This window comes from Dipodomys spectabilis, unplaced genomic scaffold, assembly GCF_019054845.1.
Source record: "Dipodomys spectabilis isolate Male_0828 unplaced genomic scaffold, ASM1905484v1 ptg000263l, whole genome shotgun sequence".
In the NCBI taxonomy this organism is placed as follows: domain Eukaryota; kingdom Metazoa; phylum Chordata; class Mammalia; order Rodentia; family Heteromyidae; genus Dipodomys; species Dipodomys spectabilis.
The window spans coordinates 2,394,156-2,411,659 of NW_024870940.1; the positions used below are offsets into that span (position 1 = coordinate 2,394,156).

Below are 17,504 nucleotides of genomic sequence, written 5' to 3' on the forward strand. Positions count from 1 at the left end.
CAGACAGCACAACAGTCGTGGTGAATCAAGCACCAATACACGTTGTGTTGATAAGCACCTTGCTTACTGAGATGTCCTGACTGGAGCCTACCATCTGTAGTGAATTTCACACCCATCCCCTGGCCCCAGTGGGGAGAACACAGAGCTTGTACCCATTCTAGTAAACAGGGCGCCTGGCCACTTGTGGAAAGGGATGGAGAACAGAGAGCGTGGGAAGACATCTCCACGAAGCTCTCCCTGGCTAAATCTGGGACAACTCATGGCTGCCTTTCCTCCAAAGAAGTGGTAGCGACAAATTATGCACACTAAATAAAACAGTCCGTAAGCCCATGAAGAACCACGGCCAGGAAAGAGGAGCTGCACCACGCGGATGGGGGAAGCGGAGGCTCGCGTGGTCGGCTCTGGCCTGACACGTGGGTGGTGGCGTGTCCTTTAAAACTCCTGCTCCAGCCTGGAGGCGTGGCTCAAGCGACAGAGGGGAAAAGACACATGGAAACTCATGGTCAGGCTCCAGCACCAATCCCGCTCAGATGGCTTCAGTTCTGGCACAGGGCAGACAGCACTTCTGCAATGGCTCTCGGTACCATCCTGATTTTTAAATCTGCGGGGACTTCTGGCCGGTTCTGTCATTTTGAGATAGACACAGACCTCCGTCTGGACCATCCTCAAGGACTCAGCCACACCCTAGGCTCTGAGGCTGCCTGCCCCCACCTCTTAGTTGACCTGAAGGAGGAGGAGGAGAACGTAGCTGCTCCTGAGACAGAGCTGGGCGTCTCCTCAAAGGACCCAATCAGACTATACATATGTGGTACAGGTGTTTTAAAATGAGGAACAAAAGGAGATTCTGCAGGAAAATGAAAGGCCGTTCCATGTGCACAGAGACCCACAAGCCTACGGCGAAGGTAAAGCCGAGCTCCTATCCAGCTGCTCACACTGTTGGTCTTTCCCACAGTCCTCTCTTCTGTGTGAACTAAACCCAAACTCACAGCCAAAAACCACAGACGCACATGCCAAAAGCGTATTGGCGACACCTCATATTTTACTTTTTAACAAATTTTGTAATAATGCCTCCATGATTTAAAACTGCAGTTCTTTTTCTGTCATTCTAGCCTCTTCCTCATGAGTAATCCTGTTGTTATTTCTTTCCTTCAAAAATAATCAAAAGTAATAAGAATTTATCTCCCTGAATATTCACAAAGCAGGGACATTTTTAATACGAGTAAAACATAAAAGAAGCTTTAGGAAGAGTCGAGGAACGAGGCTCTGGCAAAGCGGAAGAAGTCCGCATGCGCGCCTGTGTGTGCTGGATCTTTCTGGAGGCACGGGGATAGGGGGTAATGGAGCAACTGAGCAAACGTCCCGTGTCCCCTGCAAACACCTCAGAGTCGGTGGGAGTGGAAATCCCACCCCCCGCATCCGCTCCCTCCCTTCCTGTGCCTCTCTCTTGGCCTCGGCCTCAGGCTCTGCACACGCGGCCACTTCTTCCCAGGGCTGGGTCCAGGGAGGGAACATTCTTTTTCCAGAAACCTCCCAGTAAGACTTCCCTTGGCATCCTACTGGACAGAAAAGGGTCACCTTCCCGCCCGCTCACTGGTGGGCAGAGCAGGGCCAGGACGGGGAGGTCTGGGCCTGGAGGGATGCTGGTGTGGCGTGGGCAGCGGTGAGCAGGACTGGCCGCCCCTCACTCGAGGGCAGGCACAGGCCTGAGCGCTTTGCTTGTTGGTAGACACTGAAGCTGGGCCACTGCAGACAGTTCTTAGGTCTGGCTTTCTGCGCACACCTCTAAGGCAAGTTACCAAAGCTCACTAGCGCTTAGCTCGGACCCCTTCAAGCGCTGCATTGATAACGCGAGGCCTCAGAAATGAGCCACTGCAGCATCAGGCTGGGCCTGCACCGTCTCCTCTCTGCCAACGGGCAGGTATTAAGACAGACTTCCTCAAATGGCTTCTCTCTGTGTGCCACAGGGGCCGGGCTCCCACTGAGCCTCCAGCCTGCCTGGCTGCACGGGGTACCGGAGGGACCCTCCTCCTGCCACCTCACTCCACCTGCTGCCCCGGCACATTGGATGGTGTCTCCGAATGGCCAGCTACTCTGTACGGAACACGGAGGGAACTGAAGGTTCCACTCCTGCCTTGTATAGAAATATTTTTCTCCCTCCTATATAATAAGAAACAAAAACAACACGCTCATAGTGCTGTGGCCCATCAAGAGGCAGGTGGTTTGTAAGTAGCTTCCCAATGTAGCTGTGCAATGAGCCACACCTGTGAGTGAGCACGCCCTCCCTCCACGGCGGGGCCTGTCCCCCTGCCAGCGCAGGTTCGCTTTGCAGGAGAGGTCCATCCAGGTACAGCTGACCACCCGAGCTGGACACCACAGGCACCTGTGATCTTGGCCAGCCCTCTGCCGGGTACAGGGCCCTCACAACAGGTTCTGTCTCCGTGTTTGCAGAGCGGAGAACAATGGGAAGTTGTTTACAGGGACATTTACAGTGGGCCATTGCCCTAAATCCTTAATAACCAAACATTCCTGCTGAATTTTCAAGGAAAAATAAATAAATATCACCTGCCATTTGGATGAGTCACTGCAATTTCAAGTTGAAAGTTAAATTAAAAATCAAAGCAGCCGCAGGAGGACGGTGCTTCGAGCCAAGCACCCTGTCCAAAGCACACAGCCGAAGGCCTAGATTTACCCCAAACTGGGGAGCCACATTCACAAAATATTATTGCCTCTGCTCTAAGTACTGGGAAGCTGTCACTGGTGAGACCTGCCATTATGAGTTATGAAATATGCACTTGTAAAAGCATAAGACACAGTCATCCTTCTCTCTAAATCATTACCTAAATCTGCACTTATAAAACACTCAGCTGTAAAACAAATCCCCTGTAACTGCTACCCTTTTCAGTGCTGCTAATCTATGTGTACAGGTTTCCTTATCATCCTGGTGTGTGTGTGTGTGTGTGCATGCAAATATGTGTACATACATGTGAGTATGTATGAGTATGTATATGTGTGTGTATGTGTGTCTATATGAGAATATGTGTGTATATGTGTGTATATGTGTGTATATGTGTGTATGAGTGTGTGTGTGTGTGTGTGTGTGTGTGTGTGTGTGTGTGTGAGATGGGGAATCAAACTCAGAGCTTTGTGATTCCACGTAAGCACTATGCCCAGACCCTGTCCTCCTGTTGTATGAGTTGATGAGGTTAATCTCATTTCCTGGACACCTCATATAAATGAGATTATGTTAGTTTTACATCAAATCTTGATTAGTTCACAAATGAAATTCTGACTCCCATCTAGCAAACCTTTATTGAGGTTATAGAAAGGTGACAAGTGTGCGGCTGGAGACCCTCCTGCTGGGGAGAAGCTGCCGGCATTCCCAGCAGGCAAGGATGCACCAGCAAAGGGCCAGGTCTGACTCGGTCCTGAATGAGACCAACGTGGCCAGGTTTATGTGACACGTTACCAACATTTGTCCACAACCATTTTAAAAAATTAACATCAGTTGCCCAAATGAGTTTATGTTTCATGAATCCAGAGTAGAACGTTAAGGCATAGAAACTGAAAGCTTAAAAGTACTTTCCCACACTGACCTTCTTCCCTTTCTCACTTTTCTTTGGCTCCTCAGGTCTGACAAGGTTCTGAAAGCCTGTACAGGGGTTGTCTGGAAAATCACGCCTTGCTGGTCCATTTTTAACATCTAAAAAATTCAAGTGGACTGGCGGTTAGTTGGAACTTACATGAACTAAATACCCATGCAACTTAAGCAAAACAAAAATTAAGTTATTTCTTTGTATAATGTTAACAGGAAACCATAGCGTCTCTAAACAAACACTGTCTTCTCTACGATCTATTCAGAAATTTTTGTTTTCTCCATTCATATATTTCAAGAAATTCAATTGTAAGAAACAATTTTCCCATTTGGTTACAAGGTTGCATAGAAGCACATCTGTCTATTCGATCCCTCAGGGAAATCTACATTTACATCTCATGCACTATTCAAATACCACCTCTTATATTTAAAAATAGTGAACAAAACCCAGATTGGCAGAGCAGGCAATTATTACAGGCAAAAAGTAATCTCAGCTTTGGGGTTAAGCTCTCTAGGAAAAAGTATTCGGTTCAAATTTCAGGTTCCAATCTACAAGTGATAAATAATTTTGTTGCTCACCAAATGTCTACGTTAAGCCACAGGTAGCTGTACAGACGGACAAACTATGACACTCTTCCGTGAAGCGTGGTTTCATCAGATGACGGGATACGTAGAGATCCCACACAGTGCACAACAATGCATGGAAAATTTGCTCTGCGTTGGCTGACCGCTACTTTATGTGTGCAAAACCTGAGCTGTGTGCCAACGTTCTCCACGTCTAAGCTGAACGCCGGATCCGCATGGAGACTCAGGTGCAAGCTGACCCCCTTGGCCGTCCTTGCGGCCTCCCCTCCCCCCACGCCAGCCCAGGCAAGGGTCCAACCAGGCTCCCCTCAGGCATCTAAACCCAGGCTGTGGACGAGAGCAGGACCAGCCTGGCAGGCTGAGGAGGGCCGCGAACGCAGCACCTGCTCTGGAATGTTGAGAACTCCTAGCCGCCATGGAAGGAACTGGTTTGCCATGGCTAAGGTCCACTTACACAGTGACTGTTCATTGTGTGTCTACTGCAAGTAAAAGTGCACCAGAATACAAGCCAGAGGTCTGCCTAAGTGAAACGATCTCCAACAATTTAACCACTTGAATCCTGGGCTCCCCTCTTTCGTTTTCATTCTAACAGGCGCTGAAAGAGACTTCTAGATGCAGTCATCGCAGCACCGACTCACAGACACATTTATGGCAGCAGCGGCAGAGCAGGCACTCACCCTGGTTTTTGCCTGGCCCTTGAGAGAAGCGCTAGGAACAGCATCATAACGTGCGCTGTCGGGGAGACACTCTAGGAATGGCACCGTACACATGTTGTTCATGGGGCCTTCTACGAAGGGCTTTGCACCCTTCCAAAACAGGGCAGGTGGACGTGGACACACTCACGATCCCACACGCTCCAGCATCCCCAAGCAAGGTAGGTAATGGCTTCCTAATGACCTCAGCCACTTCACCGTCTCCACGTCAGTAGTTTCCTGGTGTTGGAGGATGTCAAGAGGACCGAGGGCAGCCGTGCGCCCCACGTATTGGGAAAGCGCGAGGCCGAGCCGGCACCCAGTTCTATTTCTTGCTACAGGTCCTGGGCAACCGTCCACCCCTCATCTTTTGGCTGCGCCACCTCTGCTGCCTGTTCATTCGTGTTTGTGCCCGACGGGCTGCACGTCACATGCTGTCATGTCCCAACCACAGGTCGCCTGCTGGACCGGCTGGGGGATGGGTGGCCCCAACTGGCGAATGGCCATCTGCTTTGAACGTTCCATTCAAGTGCCCAGTCCTCGCAGCCGCCATCTCCTCCAACACACCCTGTGGAGGGATGTCCTGAATCGGTCAGGCTGGGTGGTCTGGGCAACAGAAGTGAGTTTTCGCTCTCCTGGAGGCAGAGCGGCCACGTGGGGTTCTGGTGAGGCCCTCTTCCCAGCCTTTGGTGGCCACCTTCTCGCTGAGACACAGGAGGCAGGCGAACGTCTCTTCCTCATAAAAGCACCGGTCCTGTCGCCAGCGCCCTACCTCAGGACCTCCTCCAGCCCCAACGTCTTCCTCAGAGGACCATGCTCCAAATCTCAGTCTGGTTAGGGCTGTGACACAGGAGTGTGTGTGTGTGTGTGTGTGTGTGAGAGTGAGAGAGAGAGAGAGAGAGAGAGAGAGAGAGGCAGGCGCAAGACAGTTCAGTCCCCAGCATCTACCTATCAAAGCCATAAATCCTGAATTCCTCTTTCTTGTTTCCACTCTAACTTCATTGTCCAGGTGCTACACTTAGTGTTCACAAAACAGTGACATGGAGAGAGAAAAGAACCTTGCAGATCCAGAGTTCTTCTAATTGTTATACGGCCTGAAATGTCATCTAGAAACTGGTCTGGCTTAACAGCGTCATCAAAATACAAACACATGCAGGACAGTCAGGGAGGAGTTAGCAATTCGTAGTGTGCAAATTAATTTATAACTGTCTCCTCTTGACAGGGACTAAGAGAAAATTGGTAACCTGGAAGAGGGAGGAGGCGCCGCAAACCCTCCAAAGCAAATGGGCTCAGGCTAAGAACATTCTGGTATCATTCTCAGACTCCCAAATCTGAGTAATAATGACTTAACAGCCTGGCACCGATGGCTCACGCCTATTATCTAGCTACTCAAGAGGCTGAGATCTGAGGAGCATGGTTCAAAGCCAGCCCAGGCAGGAAAGTCCATAAGACTCTTATCTCCAATAAACCACCAGAAAACCGGAAATGGTGCTGTGGCTCAGGTGGTAGAGCACTCACCTTGAGCTAAAGAGCTCAGGGACAGAGTTCAAGACCCATGACTGACAAAATTTTTTTTAAAAATGCCTTAAGAACAACACAGAATGCAGAATCTGAAGACGATGGGAAGAATCTTAAAGATATACATAATACTTCTGAAAGCAAACCTCTGGGATCTGCCCAAATTACCCCAGCTTTTACAAAGCCTCCTCAGAGTGACCGTTAGAAATAACACGCTCACTTTGTTCACAAAAACAAAACCTAATCACAAGCTAGATGATGTCAACATTTTTCCTTTAAAACTACAGTTGTGTCTATAGCTGACTGAACCCGGCCCTGTTCCAGTGAGTTCTCCCCACCTGGCGAACTCGTGGACACCTGTCCACAGGCTGGCGTCCCTCCGGCTGAAGCTCCTTGAGGCGGGCACTGGTTAACAGGTTAAATCCCTGCCCCCAGCTGTATCCGATACCCTGGGCATGGCAGATGCAAAGTAAACACCTGACTAGTAAAAAAGGAATGAACAAACCAAGCCATCAGCTAAATAACTTCCATCCAGGCCGACGCACCTCGGAGAGCTGCTGGGACTGCTTCTTCAGCAGAGTCTACGGCGCGTGAGCAGGGCTGAGGGTGTGAGGCAGAGAGTGGGCACACTGCTCTGAGAACAACTTTCAGCTTAAAATAGTTAAGAATTCACACTTCCTCCTGGACGAATATGCAACACGGTATTTAAAAAGAGTATTTGAACACCGATGACTAGATGTTTTAGCTTTTGCCAAACGTATGAAGCACCTGGGGATGAAGGCCCGGGGCTGAGAACACAGGCCAGTGCTGCCGAGCAAAGCTCGGGCTCTGGAGGGTCTGTCACTGGACCATGATGCTCCTATCACATTTCTAATTAAGTGACTTTTTACAATGGTGTATCTCTTGGTGCTTTCAAGAGAAGGGCCGGACGTACTGTCCAGTGATCGACTGCCTGCCTAGCAAGCATGAGGCCTTGAGTTCAAACCCCAGAACCAAGCAAGCAACGGACAAGAAGAACTTAGTAGAATTATTTGACTTCTTCATAGCATTTTAACCTGAAATTCTAAAAGAAATGCTCTGCTTTGGGAATATTAATAATTAATAGCTAATTGGTAACTACTGTAGAATCTTCGCCTCTAATTCTTCACCGATCAAAGTTCTAATCTAATACATTCTGTCCTGGACTACGCTAATCATTTCTCTGGCCAGGCTCTTCCGTGAGAGCCAGGACGCAGCCTCATCTCCATGACCACCGATGAGCCAAAATAACCACTGACAGTGTCAAGTGGGCCACAGACCTGCCACACCAAGATTAAACATCCGGCGATCACGGCTGTAAGGCGGTTTAGAAGACTTGAGCCCAGGCCGGAGAGACAATCCCGCGCCATCCCACGCACCCAGACCCTCAGCCCAGTACCAAGGGCTTCACCAGCTGCCAAAACCTATGGCCCAAACGCAGCTGTTATCTTACCAGATGGCTACTCACCATAATGTGTGTCAAGAGTTTTCCCTTGGCTAAATGCATGGACTCAAGGACAGACTGATTTCAGTATCCCACCAATCATGAGTAAGGTGCAAATGTCTACAGCTAGCATCCCTTGGGATGCTAGCTAGAATAGCCCTGTGACACAGCGAGAGTGTGGGACATCTGGTAGCCTATGATCGACGGTAAGTTTGCAGAAACTGGCTTGTAGAATACCGTCTGCCTTCTAATGAGACCTTCAGCTAACACGGGGACATTCAGCAAGGGGACAGGCTGCGACTTGAGCCATTTGTCTGTTTGGCAGACTGTTGTTTCCTATATGTGTGTAACAAATGTCCGTGTGTTTGGAAGTCGCCTTCAGAAGGTCTGATGGAAGCATAGCTAACTATCACCTGCCACCATGAAAAAGAACCTAGCAGTGGACCTGGTCACAATGCCCAGATAAGCGAACACACACGTGCAAAAGGCTGGCAGGCAAAACCTCACCACACACAACAGAGGGAAATCTGTGCCGGAGCCGGGGGTGTGACCCCAAGTGGCACCTCCGTCATTAGTGAGAGGAAGTTGCGAGGCCCACAGTGCATGACTGCAGCGCACGCACGAACTCGCTTTGACGGCTTGACGATCCAGACTGACTCGTGGAGAGCAGAGCACCGTGGCTGACGGCGGCGTGAGGGGTGAAAGACAGCATTTAAATACATAAACAACGTCAGGCTGCTTCATGTTTCGTACCTGGTACTGTCAGCAGAGAAAACCAAAGCTGGGTGTGGCAGAGCTGGCCTGGACCACCAGCTCTCAGGAACTCAGGATGGGGAGTTTGAGGACGGCCTGGGCCACACTGTGGGAGCTTGTGTCAAACAAAAATAACAGGCCAAAAGGTAACAATAAGACACACTCTCCATTTCCATGGACACTTTTCTTGAGCTTAGACAACAACAATTCTTGCTGTTTTCCAGGTCTGACAGCAAAAGGAGGTCTCTGTTCGAGAACCTTCTCTATAAACCCAGCGCCCAATCTCAAGTGATTCATGTGCAATGTAAGGGTGTGAGGAGGCCACACGGGAAGAATCGAACGCAGTTCTGAGATGCCTTCCCACCAAAACCAGGCCTGATGAAGACCCTCTGCTTGTGGGTAGGAATCCAATTTGCCAACACCCCTCTGTGGACCAGCGATGTAGGACTACGCCTCAGCCTTCGTGACCACTGCCATCAATACCGTGATGGGGACATTCAGTTACGTGGGTCCCAAAGTGCAGAGCTCTTCCTCTGCACCCCTAATTCCGTCCTTTTCATAGATTGACACTACCAAAAATGGTACTTCCATCAATACAAGTTTTGTGAAAGCATCTTTCTCTTGTTTAATTATTTATCTAAGTACCTGAGACCTACATTTCTATACAAGTGTTTTCCTAAGTACTTCAAGTTGCCTATGAATCCTAAATGTTTACTCTGACACATTACAGAAAATTACACTAATCCTTGATATATATGATACTTGGGAAATAAAGGCTTACAGACACCAATATGTAAATATATCTGAAAGCAAGGATAGAAAAGGGGTAAATTTAAGGCAACAGGATAATATAATTGTATGTGTGCTGAAACTTTCTATTGAATATGTTTGTATTTGTCACTCTGGACACTGATTGCCTCTCGCAAACACTTGAAACCACAGTTTATTCTCCAAAGTATCCAAGATTACATTTAGCACAAATCAGAGTTGGTTACTCCCCTACTCAGAATCCCAGGGGCTTCTCATCACCCTGGGAAACAAATCAAAAACATCTCCCTGCCCCGCTACACACCTCCCTCCCCACCCCACCGCGGGGAGTGGAGTCTGGGCTGACTTCTTCTCCCTCTCCCTCTCCCCACAAACAAGGGGCCCTCCTGAACCGGCCAACGACACAGTTTGGTCTTGATAATAATTGAAGAACCAAAGCAAGGATGTAAATGAGGCACAGCAGAAGGGAATATTTTATTCTTTGTGACAGGGGGATGTACTTGTACATTCTATAAAATTAGAGAATAAAATGTAAAAGCATTAATGATGTTGGAGTTGCTTCGCCTCCATTTATTCTGACCTGTCTACTATTGGGCCTATTCACAATTTGTTACTACAACTTTTATTGCACACTGTCTTAGACAAGTACAACAGAGTGGAAACAGGGATTAAAGGTTTGGGGAGGTCTAGCAGCACCTCTTTCCTGCCCCAGTCCTGGCTGGCACAGAGCCCCTTTGACTGAAGGGTTATCCTTCTGCATATGGAAGGTGCCCAACAGTTGCTATGCCCAAGTCCTGGCTGGCCAATGTCCACGTGTCCCCGTGTTGTTGGTATAAAAAATGTCTTTTCTTATCCTGAGAGTCCCATGTTTTTCTGGGGTGACGTGTGGCAGGCAGACAGCTCTGTGGCAAGTCCTACCTCAGGGTGAACAGAATATTTCCCTCTGAGTTAATGGACACGCCCCAGGTCCTGTCTGCAGCCGGTGACGGCCATGCCACACCTCGCCCAAGCCTTTAAATCTCCTCCCAGTCCCAGAGCACCCACAGTGGCTGTGTCCTCCGCCTCCCCCACTTAACCCAGACGCTTGGGGCTTGGCCCTGGACAGGCGGGGAAGCACTCTTAGGCTACAACGCTAGGAGTCCAGCTGTGCGGCTGAGCGGGGTCTGTCCCCACTCCACTCACACCACCGTGTCAAACCACAAAAGTCACAAAAGACATACCCGCTAAAAACGGACACTTTGGTGGTAAGCCTTAAGAACAATATTCTGAGCGAGCCGGACAATCCCACAGCTGCGTGGTTTCACACTAGCCAGGCCGCTCGCTTTAAATAGATTTACAGAACGATTTTAAATAAACATATATATTAACCAGAGTACAACGTACAATACAGTTTCCTCCTGGATTTGGTATGAGATATAACTAGTAGACATGGTATGTACAACATGTATTTTACTTTTTTTTGTGAGGTAATTTTGGGGTGCTTTGTCCCAGGAGATGACCCATCTGATGACTCACCTCGCTGGCACACAGTGGTTATACCTGCTGAGGAGCTGAGGAGCCAAGGAGACAACGTATCTCACTCAACTGTCAACCGAGTCTGTCGGTCCTGACGCTCACTGCCCAGGCTTTCTCCTGTCTTGAGTGCTAGAACTTAAGTGCAAGCCGCTCTCTTACCGTTGCTTCTTTGGGGGCAATCACACGCGTGTGCAAGTCATTGCTAAGCTCCCCACAGATGAGCCATTTTGGAGGTGACCATTAGGATTCAACCCAGCCCTCACCCCTGTCGTCCTGGCTACTCAGGAGGCTGAGATCTGAGGGTCGCAATATTAACAAAAGCCAAGGAAGAAAAGCGTGGCTCTGATTCTACCATAAACAGCCTCACTGTCTGACTCCCGATTTTCAGACGCTTCCGTCAGGCGCTTGCTCTCCACAAGCGTGCTGGGTGCCGGGAGAGACCGCCAGGGCCCAGGAGGCTCCGGTCAGCCTTTCGCCCGAGTCCTGTCATTCCGACCACAGCTGGGGACTGTACCCAGCACCACACATGCCACCTCTACTCAGCCTCGGGATCCCACCTATCACTGAGAAATAATCAAACGCCGATTCTTTAATGTAAGAAATGGTCACAATGGGGAAAAAAATCATTGAAATGATGCCCAGGCTGTGATAAATTCAAACTATGGACGCGCTACTGCATACAGGTTTAATAAAGAAACTTGGAAAGGGAGAGGCACATACTTTCACTGCAGCTGGAGGACACGTTTTCCTTGTCTTCTGCGGATCTCTCTGTGTTCGAGTCTTCTCCAAAGTCAAGCCCACAATCGTCTTCTTTCTGGGCGCTTTCCGTGCCTGTCCGATCTCTCACATCCTCTCGGGGGCTCTGCCCGGGCCTTCGGCCGCCAGAGGGCTCCGCTGGGCATGGAGAGGGGTCTGCACCGTGAGGGTGGGTGCCCTCTGTTGAGTGGGAGTCTCCCCTCTGCAGAGGGCCAGCCTGCCGGGTGTGGCCTGGGCCTTGCTCCACTGCAGCTGGTTCTTCTAAAGCCACACAACTAGAAGCGGGACGCATGTTGTCAACTGCAGGTTTATGAAGATGGGAGTTCGTTTTTGCAGCTAAATCGCTCATGTGGACCGGTCTGGATTTTTCACCCATGCAGGAAAAATCAGACCTTTCTAAGACGCTTCTTCTCTCCCTCTTAGAAAAGCTCCGGCAGCTGAGGGGGGAAGACAGAGCCGGGAGCAGCTCTGATTTCCTCTCCTTCAGATTGTCAGCTGAGAAGTAGTCCTCGTAGGACACCCCGCCACAGCCAGGGGACAGTGGGGCGGGCTGGGCCGGCGGTGGCAGGCTGGGCCCTGTCTTGGTCCAGGGCCGCAGGGCGGGCCCTCTGCTGTGGCTCCTCCTCTTCAGTTTTTCTTTTGGAGCTGAACTCAGGTCCACCGCTGTTCTTTTTCTCTTTGTGGAGGAGCTGGGTCTGGAATGTGCTAAAAGGTGGTCTTCTGTTGACACTGCCGGAGACAAACTATATTTTCCAGCCAGCTTCTCAGACGCGCTTGCAGCTCGTGCTGGGTCCGGGCTGGCCGGTTCCCCTGGCCGGTCTCTCTGGCAGCTTCTTTCCTCCCCGAGAGGACTGCTCACGGGTTCCCGGGGATGTGGCTGGCTGGGGGACGTGGATGATGGCGATGGCCGAGTACTGTCCATCATCGCGGACAAGGAAGCGCAGGCGCCACGCGCAGAGCCTCCCCGGTTCTCGTCCTGGTTTTCACAGAGACCACGGAAAGATGGGTGCAAACTGCGGGCCCAGAGTTTACCTGGAAGCACCAAGAAAGGTTAACTTTCAAAGTGGTTTCAAGCTACCAACACCTGTCAGCATGGCTGTCAGCGGAAGAGCCCTGCCCGGCTCTGCCCCTTTGCTCTTCTTGTGGGGATGCCTGAGGCTTGTGGCACGTGTGGGACAGAGGGGACGGGGTGGGGACCCATCTCTGCAATCCTCATCCAGGTGTCCACGCACATGCGCCCTCTTGTCCACAGCTGGGCACTGAGTTTTCCGGGAAGTTTTCCGACTGCTGTAAGGTCCAGGTCAAGTTCTGGTCTCCTAACTAACACAACTCGCTCTTCCAGTAAGTCCTTCTGCTTCGCTGAAACTTGAGTCTGAAGCCTTTACTCAGCACTCCTCCACAGCGCACACCTTTCTTTCCTGCACTCTGCTCCTCCTGCCTCGGGAAATTTCCAGGCTGTCCTAGACCTCTAGGCCCTGCCTGTCCTCCCCTTTAGTTGGGATGTGGTACAGGCCCCACTTTCTGCTCACTAGGGGGCCTCTAGTCTCCACCCAGGCTAGGCTGCTGTGGTTTCCCTAGGGGTGCAGGGTATGCTGGCCAAGGGTCTCTGTTTTAGAGACGACACCATGCACGCACGTACGCACGCACGTACGTACGCACGTACACATGCACGGACACCCTGGTTGCTCTGAACACGGGAGTGCAGGTATTGGAACACAAGCCCTGCCTTTCCAGAGGAAGAAAGCAGGCATTCTGCCAGCCCTATTCCCTATTCTCAGGCACAGCGGGCAGCAGCCGGCCGGGCGCCACGCCTGGTTAAAGAGCGGTGTGGAGGGGACATGAAAGTAACAGCACGCACGCTAAAGTCTGGCTTCCTAGGGCGGCTGGCAGAGTCTGCCATCCCCACCATGTGATCTTGCACTAGCCACTTAACCTGCAAACCTGGGAGGGTGCCTGACCTGTGTGCAGTGCTAAGGGTGCAGAGGACACGAGGCAGAGCTCACACGGGGGAAGGGAACGCAAATAGATAGACTAACATAAAGCAGGGGATGATGATAAAGGTGTAAGTAACCCCCCCCCCCCCCCCCCGAGATGGCAAGAGCAAGGTGTGTGCTCATAGGGCCTGTGGCAAACTCTAGCGGCCGAGCTGTCCTGAGCTGTGCTGTAGTTGCTAACGCCACTCCACACTCTGAGCCCGTTCTCTCGGGCTGCCCCTGAGCGAGGCCCCATGTGGGAACTTGAGGGAACCAAAGGAAAGCTTGATCTTTGAAAACATCTTCCCCAGTGAACCAAGGGTCCCGGAAACACAGACCAGAGCACCCCAACAGCACGTTCTAGATGCCCAGTACCCACGGCGTGCAGTCACTGCTCCTGGGCTCCTTTTTGGTTCTATACAGTTTAAATTGCACATAAATGAGTCAATGTTAAAAGAAGACAGCGACCTGAAAAGAACCCACAGGAGCCAAGGAGGAGAATCAGTGCATGCATTTCTCATGTATTTGTTTTATTAAATGTAAAATTTTAGGAAAATTAACTCTCGGCCCTCACTAACAGGGGGTTTGAACTGCTCACAAAGCAGGCACTCTACCACTTGAGCCACACTCCAGCTCCCCTTTGCTTTGGTTATTTTCATGTAGGGACTTGTGCTTTCTGCCTGGGCTAGTTTTTGATGAAGCTCTTTCTACCCATGTCTCCTGTGCGGCTGAATCACAGGTGCAGCCACCATGACCAGCTTGTTGAGATGAGGTCTTGCTAACTTCTTACCCTGGCTGGCTTTGAACTGATCCTCCCAATCCTAGCTTGCTGAGGAGCTGGTATTATGAGCTCACTACCACATGAAATTCCCATTGAGAAAACCAGCTGTTCTCATATGACAACTCTATCACAACAAAGAAGATGGAAAGTTTACCTGAACACAAAGGATCAAGTGGCACGTCACAGGATGCCTCAGGGAAAGAGGTTCCTGGGTTCTTCCGAGGCTGCCCAGTCACGGGGGAAGCTGGGAGGAAGAGGCAAACGTTTCACTACTCCTGACCTCAGGATTTTCTAGCAGGTAAGATAACACACAGGAAGTCCACCTATTCCACCCTTCCATCTCACATGAACTTGAACCTTCTCCACGGCCCGTTCCAGACAGGTCAGTCTACTGCAGGTGCAGAGCAAATTAATTTATATTATGAAACAGCATCCCATCACAGAATCATAAAAACCGTGATTGGAGAAGCCAACTTGCCTGAATTGGATCAGAGTGCTGGAAGGAAAACAGAAAGACGGGAACTCTAGGACCTTACAGACACCCGGCATGGACATCTAGACCCCAACTGCCCATTTCTAGACTTGACATAGGGAGAAAAGCAGTTCCGCCCAATTTAAACTGTGGGCTTTTATGTTACTTTGTTGTGTGCATCTCAAAGTAACCTTAACTGAGAGTGGTGCATGTTTTCTATCATCCACAAATATAAACTGAAGAGAGATTAAGCATTGAACTTTTTAAAAGTCCCTACTAGTTAGGAAGAAACCAACGGTGGGCAGGTGGTCAAAGGCTTCAGAGGCCACTCGGCAAGCACAATCATGCCCACACATTCCATCTCTCTAATGACCAGCAGCAGCCTAAACACAGAAACCCCTGTCCCACAGGTTCAGATTGTAAAAAGATGTAGCGCTGAGGCCAGCTAGCCTTCCAAGTACAGAAAAACCGGCACTTTTACAAGTGGCAAAGGAAAAAAATGGCCCAACTTTGCTGAAGGTAATTTCACTGTTATCAATCAAAAAGTTTTCAGATTTGTCTTTGTGACGCAACACGATCTAAGTACACGAGAGTCCATAAAGACTCAGCGCACATGCCTGTAGCACAGGATGCGAACAAGAGAGGAAGAGCGCTACAGAATAACGCAGGGGCAAAGTCAGTCCTCATCCACAGGGAACCCAGGCAGGGTGCGAAGACAGCTCACACGGACAGACCGGAGCAGAAGGAAGCGGGAAGCGAGGTGAAGCTTTCATGTTAGTGACACTCTTACGTGTCTCACTAGAGTGTGCTCACTGTTTTAGTGGTTAAAATAATAAAAATATAAGGAAACAATAGGGCTGAGGTGAGGCTTAGATGAAAGAGTTCTTGTCTAGCAAGCACAAGGGCCAACAGAGCAAAAGAATAAAAACAACAAGAAAAAAGCAAACATAACCTGATATTGGCACGTTAGTACCAAATAAATTCCTTCAAGAGACTCGAGTTACATCATTTTTCAAAAAGCAAAACATTCTGAAGACATTAGGAAAGGAAGAGGAGGGAGACAGATTTGAAACTGGAGAATATTATAGAACTAACACATGCTTTAAAAGTCTTAAGGAAGCGTGTGACTCTGTGGAGGAAACTACCAATAAAACCTTCGCTGGGAGAAATGCCCAGGAGGTGTGGATGAGAGGTGTGGGCTCTCGAGACAGATCAGAGGCCCTGTGTTCAATCTTTGGGGGGAAAAGAAAAATCTAGGCTAAGGCAGAAACCTTTTCACCATAATTCACCATCTTCATAGCTCACTTGATGACAGAATCGACTTACATGTCGGGGAGAGCTCTTCCCTCTTCTCCGTCTCCTCCAGCCTCTTCTCCGTGGCGTTCTGGTGACTGCGGAAGGTGGCAGACGGGCTGTACGTCAGCGAGCCCGGACACTCAAACAAGAGAACGGGAGCATCCGGCCCTGGAAACACACACTCTCGGACTGAGACTGAGGAAAGGAGAGGCCCCCTGCTCCTTCTGTGTGACTGCTCCTGAGAACCTGACCCCGCGGCCGCCCGCCAACCCCATACCCACACCGGGTGTGTGCCCCTTGACTCCACCCGCTGAGCTTCCATCCTGTGCCAGGCACCGCGCTACGCAGGTCTCACCAGGCAACACAAGGCGTTCGGAACTTTACTCAGAATCAATGCTGGAGGGAAGGTGGGAGCCAGAATACACCCAGGCTTCTACATCCTGGCTTTGGACAGCACCCAGAGTAACCACTGCTCACACACAGGGACGCTCACACCCACACGTGAATCTGGCCACAGGGCATTTGTGTGAACCTGACTCCGTCGGTCTGAGAGGTCGAGACTGCTGCGGCTGACAGCTCGGCCCGCGGCTCTGCGGACGGCGGTGCGGGCTCAGGGCTCCCTACGCTACACCTCGGCCACCATCACGGGCCACTCCACCATCTCGTCCACCCCTCCCCTGGCTGGTACGCAAACCCTGTTTTGCATTTCTGGGCTCACCTGAGGTCATCTTCTGCCTCTGTAGCTCTTCAGTCATTTTCTCAAATTTCCTCTGCAGTCTTCTATCATTTTCTGGTGTTTTTGGAACAAAGTCTTTCGGCTGCATACACTTATGCTGTGCAAAAAAGGACAGGAAGATCAGGGATGCTCCACTGCAGATGTGCTCATGGCTGGAAGACGCGTCTCACGCACGCTCGTAGCCTTCACAGCACCAGCAGCAACAACTTCTTAAAGAGGTGGTTTTGCTCTTTATGCGTACCAATGAGATGCTTCTTCTTGGGTCATTAAGTTTTAAATCAGAGTCTGAAAGATTACATGACAGGCTCTCTACCATGGTGCTGTTTTTATGGGTCATTTCAGGTCCCGGAGTTCTTAACCCCCAGATATTCTTAGAGCGAGCCTCTTTCCTTTCCTGCGGCTGTTACATAGCTTCCCTCCGCAATCACAACAGAGCAAGGGAACACAAAAGCAACGAATCCAAAATTACCAAAGGAAAGGCCTAGTACTTCAGGTTCACAGTACCTCTGGTCAGCCAGTCAAACCCCCAAACCTCAGCTCCATCCACAGGCCCAGCCCCATCACAGGAAAGTCGGTGGCGGCGGCAAACCTTCTACTCTTACCCT

General features: G+C 50.3%; 1 protein-coding gene across 1 annotated transcript in view; it reads right to left on the reverse strand.

The window, feature by feature from the left end:
- Mcph1 (microcephalin 1) overlaps positions 1-17,504 on the reverse strand; it is a 151,436-nt gene that overhangs the window by 120,768 nt on the left and 13,164 nt on the right. Inside the window, exons 5-9 of the mRNA XM_042699854.1 lie at positions 16,882-16,996; positions 16,194-16,331; positions 14,550-14,639; positions 11,606-12,673; positions 3,594-3,700 (exon numbers count right to left, since the gene is read on the reverse strand). Coding sequence (XP_042555788.1) covers positions 3,594-3,700; positions 11,606-12,673; positions 14,550-14,639; positions 16,194-16,331; positions 16,882-16,996 — 1,518 coding nt within the window. The remainder of the gene's footprint in view (positions 1-3,593; positions 3,701-11,605; positions 12,674-14,549; positions 14,640-16,193; positions 16,332-16,881; positions 16,997-17,504) is intronic.